This window comes from Larimichthys crocea, chromosome XIII (genome assembly GCF_000972845.2).
Source record: "Larimichthys crocea isolate SSNF chromosome XIII, L_crocea_2.0, whole genome shotgun sequence".
In the NCBI taxonomy this organism is placed as follows: domain Eukaryota; kingdom Metazoa; phylum Chordata; class Actinopteri; family Sciaenidae; genus Larimichthys; species Larimichthys crocea.
In genome coordinates, this window is record NC_040023.1 from 19984885 (window position 1) to 19990905 (window position 6021).

At 40.1% G+C, this 6021-nt stretch overlaps 1 protein-coding gene across 2 annotated transcripts in view; it reads left to right on the forward strand.

Annotated features, from left to right (window-relative positions):
- Nucleotides 1–2571, forward strand: part of lars2 (leucyl-tRNA synthetase 2, mitochondrial) — a 30468-nt gene extending 27897 nt beyond the window's left edge. Inside the window, exons 21-22 of one of the 2 annotated variants that reach the window (XR_003463531.1) lie at nucleotides 1307–1538; nucleotides 1957–2571. Coding sequence is in view for 1 of the 2 variants with exons in the window: in XM_027286508.1 (XP_027142309.1) it covers nucleotides 1307–1486 (180 nt within the window). In the remaining variant the exon portion in view is untranslated. Of the gene's footprint in view, nucleotides 1–1306; nucleotides 1667–1956 lie in introns of those variants that run through there. The other variant, XM_027286508.1, reaches the window with a different exon arrangement.
- Nucleotides 2572–6021: the final 3450 nt, after the last annotated feature.

Below are 6021 nucleotides of genomic sequence, written 5' to 3' on the forward strand. Positions count from 1 at the left end.
TCAAAGGCAAACAGTTAATCAGAGAGAATATCCAGCTGCGATGAGAAGGTTCAGAAAATCAACTTGGATCAGATCCAAGAATCACACATGCTGAAAGTCATGTGAATGAACACACACACACACACACACACACACACACACACACACACACACACACACACACACACAGTCTTCACAATTTACTGAAGATTGACTTGAGTTGAAAGACACAAAGTGAAACTGCTTTAATCTGACCATTTTCTCTCTCGAGGGTTGTATCTCCAGAGAAAACCCACTAATCCCTGTGCACACACACACACACACACACACACACACACACACACACACACACACACACACACACACACACACACACAGAGTGTGTGATGACAGCAAAGGCGGTCAGCTGACTAACAGCACCTGTCTTCCACTGGTTGGATTCTCCCTCTGTAGTCTGACAGAGAAAAGAAACCTCAAGACAGAAATTAAACAAACCAGTGTGCACACTGGTTTGTGTGTGTGTGTGTGCGTCGGCGTGTGTGTAGGAGGGCTTGTATTGCTGTCTATGTGAGGACCAATTTCAGTAACCATCTTATGAGGACATTTCTGCATTTTAAGGCCTGTGTCTGTCTACAACTCCCTTCTATTCATACTCATAGTTGCTCTGTCTGGGAATGAAAATAAAATGCATTTAGACATTTTAAATCTTTGTATTTTGGTTTCTTCTTCTTCACTCATAAACATACGTAGTCACACACCTACACACCCACTCTCCTCGAGCACACACAGCACATATATTTGAGCTCCCAGTGCTTGATGATGATGATGATGATGATGTTGGTTTTACTTCAGACTGAGCTCTCTGTTGTGGGCTTCCTCTGCCCTGCAGAGGCAACCTCACTCCCTCTGTCCTCTAATCATGTACTTGGGCTTGTCTCAGAAAGGAGGCCAAGGCTGAGCGGTCACACACACACACACACACACACACACACACACACACACACACACACACACAGCACTCTCCACACACATAGACGCCATTAATTCCGACCACTTCCAGAGACATGATCACATTCACCATATGCACACATACACTTGCTTCTAAACATTACAAGACTGAGTGCCCTTCCCATACCTACCACTAACTATGTGTTTTAAGGGTTCACTGTATATGTGGAAGCAGAGGTGGAGTCTTGTTATTTTGGGATTTGTATGCCAGGAAGGAAGAGTTGGGGAACTCAGATGGAGACTTGTTGAAAAAGGGAATATTTGACTGAACATATTAGTAACTTATCCCATCTATTCGTCTATTAATTCTTACCCTCAGATAAACAACAAGGCCTGTGGGAAAGTGACGGTGCCTCTGCAGGTGTCCAAAGATTCAGAGCGGGTGCAGCAACTAATCCTGGAGAGCCCTTTCGGACAGAAGCTTCTTGGCGAGCGCAGCATCAAGAGAGCCATCCTATCCCCCAGGACCGCTCTCATCAACTTCCTCGTTGATGAGTGACATTTGAATGCCTGTCAACCAGTGACTCAGCAGGGAGAGACAGACAAAAGAGGTGGATTTTCTTAAATTTAGACAAAGAAAAGATGAATGTCGGTTTGAATTAACTGTCATAACAATGTAAATATGTCTAAAAATATTTTTATTTATATGTTCTTGTTTTTAATAAAAGCTTCAAGAAAACAGTGGGTTTCTAGTCACTTTAAAAAATTGCAAAGGGAGGGAGATGTGACCAGTCTTCTTCAGATCATTCCCACGTTTATGAGCACACATGAGCCCAAACACCACTTTAGATGCCAGTCGTCATTCCCCCTTCCTCCCATAACACCACTTTCGGTATCACAGCCAAGACCTCAACTTCACACCTCTCCCTCTGCCATATGCTGGTCTGCTTGGCATCTCAGCTAAATCACACAGTCATGATCTGCCTTATCAGTGTAATAGTGTTTGTTTCAAACTGCTTCCGCTTTTAGCTGCAGATCTCTTCTGAACACCATACATGGACCTGCTGTTTGGCTCCTGGACGTGTCACTGTTCCCTGTGGGCCCCGTTTTACCAGAAGGTCTATTGGAAGTGACGAGCCTCATGTGGTCGGGGATTTTTGAGCTTCGCCACCATATCACTGGTGTCCATTGCTGCACGATGCCCGCTCATCAGCTTGCTGTCTCTGTCTCAGCATTGGATCAACATGACTCAGCCATTAGCATTGTTCTGGCAGAGCACATGCACCAGCAGCACTGAAATGTATCCATGTGTACACCCACTGGCCTATCTTTAAAGGCTTGGTGAGTAAGCAGTTATTTGATGTGTGCAAGCACTTGCGGTACCCTCATCGCCTGTAAACAAGATTGTCTGTGGCTGCATAAGAAAAGTCTGATGTTTCGTCTTGTTCCAGTGTGTGAATGAACAATAAGGAATGTGATCTCTTTGAAAAGTGAGATACACGTGCCAGTTTTGCACGGTCAGCTTCTGTTTGAGGAAGTGCTTTTATTTTTATAGTACAACATGGTCAGCTTGGGACCGATAAAATCATGCTGTATTGTTATGTAACTAATAGAAAGTGTTTCTTATTAAAATAAGATGAATAAAAAATTATGTGGACAGAAGGCAAAACAGAACATTCCTTGTCGATCCCCCCTCTGACCTTTTTTTTTTTTCCACATTTCTATGCTCTATCTGTGACCATCAGGTGACAGGAAAGGGCNTCAGCTTGGGACTGATAAAATCAGGCTGTATCGTTATGTAACTAATAGAAAGTGTTTCTTGTTAAAATAAGATGAATAAAAAATGATGTGGACAGAAGGCAAAACAGAACATTCCTTGTCGATCCCCCCTCTGACCTTTTTTTTTTTTCCACATTTCTATGCTCTATCTGTGACCATCAGGTGACAGGAAAGGGCTCACAGGAGAGACAGAATAACAGGAAGAGAAACCAGGAATAAGAGGAGGGAAGCAAAGCCCAAACTGTGTTTGTTATTCTCTGTATTGTCTCAGATTCTGTGAATTTGATCTCAAACAGATGCTGTCACAGCACAAAGCAGAATGTGGGTTTTGGCGAGTATTAGACAAAGATAGAGGCGCATTTTATCTTCAGCTCATGTTTGTGTGACATATTTTCTTTCACACTCACTATAGCTGTATGACATGATAATTAGATTCATTGGAGGTCGTTTTTAACCAATCTTCTTGTTTTCACACCTTCCTTTGCACTCTACTTGTTAGTAACACCAGCTAATAAACAGGTTTGAACTTGAACGGGCCTGAACAATAAGCTCAAGTTGCTGTGTCATTGAAAAGGGCAATGTTGTAATTTCAGATGGATCAGAAATGCCAGGAAGCATTTCCCCAGACTGAAGCACATGATTGAATAAATAGATAAGCAATCATATTTCTGACCAGTGTTTTCAGTAAAATGAGCTCTGAGCTGCGCTGATGCATTTCCTCTAATAATTAATTTTGTCACTAACAGCCCCTGGAGTCATTTAACACTTTTCGTCTGCTCTGCAGTTTCCATGACAACTGGGATTATTGAATAGGCAACAGTATTCCACTGTGACTCACTTTCTCTTCAGACCACAGTCATAGTCTTTCTTACACATGAGATGTACAACATGAATTGTCTCTGATGAGTTAAAGAAAATCACTCCCCTTCCTCTTGAGAAACTCTGCTGGTGGAAACTAAGGGTGGAGTGCACAGCAGTGCACTCACAGTCACCCTCCGCTGCACCAGTTGCAGAGTCCCTTGGCTGGGCAGGGTATTCTCACAGGGGGACACAGTAATGCCACAGCTCGTTATCTTGCTGGCCTCGGGGCTGGTAATTTGGTCATCCGTGGATATGTTTTAGGTGACTCACTGTATAGGCATTTTTTCACTAGTCCTTTTTTAGTGTTTTGAGGATATAGCTAAAGTCTTGGCACGTATGTAAGAGCACTTGCCAAAGTTCTTTATTTATTTACTGTACATCTCCATAGTAACATTCTTTTAGTCATTTTGGCCTTTTGAGGATGTGAACAGTGTTCCTGTGCACAGGAACACACATGCAGGTGTGACATGTTTTGTGTTTCAAAGGAATCTATAATTGCCTCCACTGTATAAAGTCCTTACTATATATAAAGTTATATAAAAGTATCACATACGTGGAGGTGTGAGCAGATATTCGTCTCTCATTCATTCTTCTTAACAGCCATCACATTTTTCCAAACAAATCTATTAAGTAAATGCTTTTCCATTGAGATAACAACAGCTGCTGTCATGCACTTAGCACACAGTGGTTGTTCAGTACTTTAGCTGCTTCATAAATGAAAGCCTTATAAAGTAAAAACTAGCTACTAGCTCAATTTAAATTTGACTCAGTTTTTCAATTGCATATGCTTTAATGCAAATGTTTTGCTTAAACAAACTAGCTACTAATCAATAGTCTAAGAATAGAGTGGTTCATGTTGTGCAGATTGTGAAATCCCTCTGAGATAAAGATAATTTGACTGTTTCCTACATGTCAGCAGGAAGCATGAAGTGATTTGAACTGATTATTGCCATCATCAAAATTCCAGAAAATATTGTGGATGTTTAGCAATCCCTGAAAACCTATTAGTAGAAATAAATGTGTGGAGTGTTTGAGTGCTGGACATAAAGTTTTACTACGTGTCTTTCTATTTTTTCACTTTTAATGAGGCGCAAATGGGTCAATTAACATAACTGGTGAAACCAAATGATCTCACGTTTTCCAAAACCCCTGTTGTTGTTACCACATGTTTGAATTAACCTCACTTAGAGATATTACAAGTACATTACAAGTATTTCAAATGATTGCAAAACACATGAGCATTTAAATGTTGAGAGTGATTTCATACAGTTTTAATCCAAGTTGAGCCTATAGCTTGAAGGGATTGCTGTATTATGGTTTCACAAACATACAGATGGCCATGCCTTATAAACCCTATCCTTTACAGCAGCCTAAAGTTCTTACATCGACCGGGGCTGCAAACAATATATGCACATCCCATCCAGGATATAAATAAAATGTGTTCCTATGTGATTGAGCTTTTTTTCCACCCCATACGCATTATGAGTTCATCGTATTGTATCCCTAATCTCTGTTTCAAATATTCCAACCAGGGTCAGGACATAAATATGAAGGGGTCACAGTGTGTGTGTGTGTGTAAGTGTGTAAGTGTGTGTTTTTCATGTGCAGGAATGTCTGACGTCATTCAACCAAAACAGAGGGGGCACATGCACTGTAAATAGCCCCCTCAACCACAAGAAAAACACACCCATACAGTAGTAGCACAGTTATATGGGTTTACTCTACTAGATTGTTTATGAGATGCAGGAAACATTGAAAAGTTGTGTCAAAATGTTACAGGTTACATACGCTGGTTCTGCAATTTAAAATTGGTATACATATCTTCATGGCAGGATATTACTATTAAGTACACATTAAAGGGGCCAGCTTAAAACATTTTATCTTTCTTAAATGAACCCTAAAATAATAATTTGCTTTATTCTTCTGCCTCTCTTATCACAACTAAACTCACAAGTGTTGGTAGACGACATATTCAGATTATTTACTGTAAAACTCCACACTCCAGCATTAAAAGTGTTACTTAAGTTTTAAAAAAAGGTGTCAGCTGCTCTATTATTAGCAATGTATTTAAAACTGAAGACGTTCTCAATGCAGAAAAACTCCCCTGTAGTATTATGTATAATATTATCGGAATACAACATAATAATATTAGAAACAATGGATGTGAAGCTAACTTTAAATATTCCATGTGTTTGGGGGGTAGTTTTAGAAGTAGATCAAATGCTTTGTTGTTTACGTACTTAATAGGGTTTGTAAAATCTTGAATAGTAACATTAAATTGAGTTTCCTGCACCTCTAAATGGACTTCTATAAAATGAAGGCACTCAAGTAAAGTCAAATTTGTACTTATGTTTAGTAGACTGCGTAATAGATCAGAATCAGTAATACTTTAATAATCCCAGGGGGAAATTATTTTTGTTATACTCCAGGTATACAAACAAACAAAACCAACAC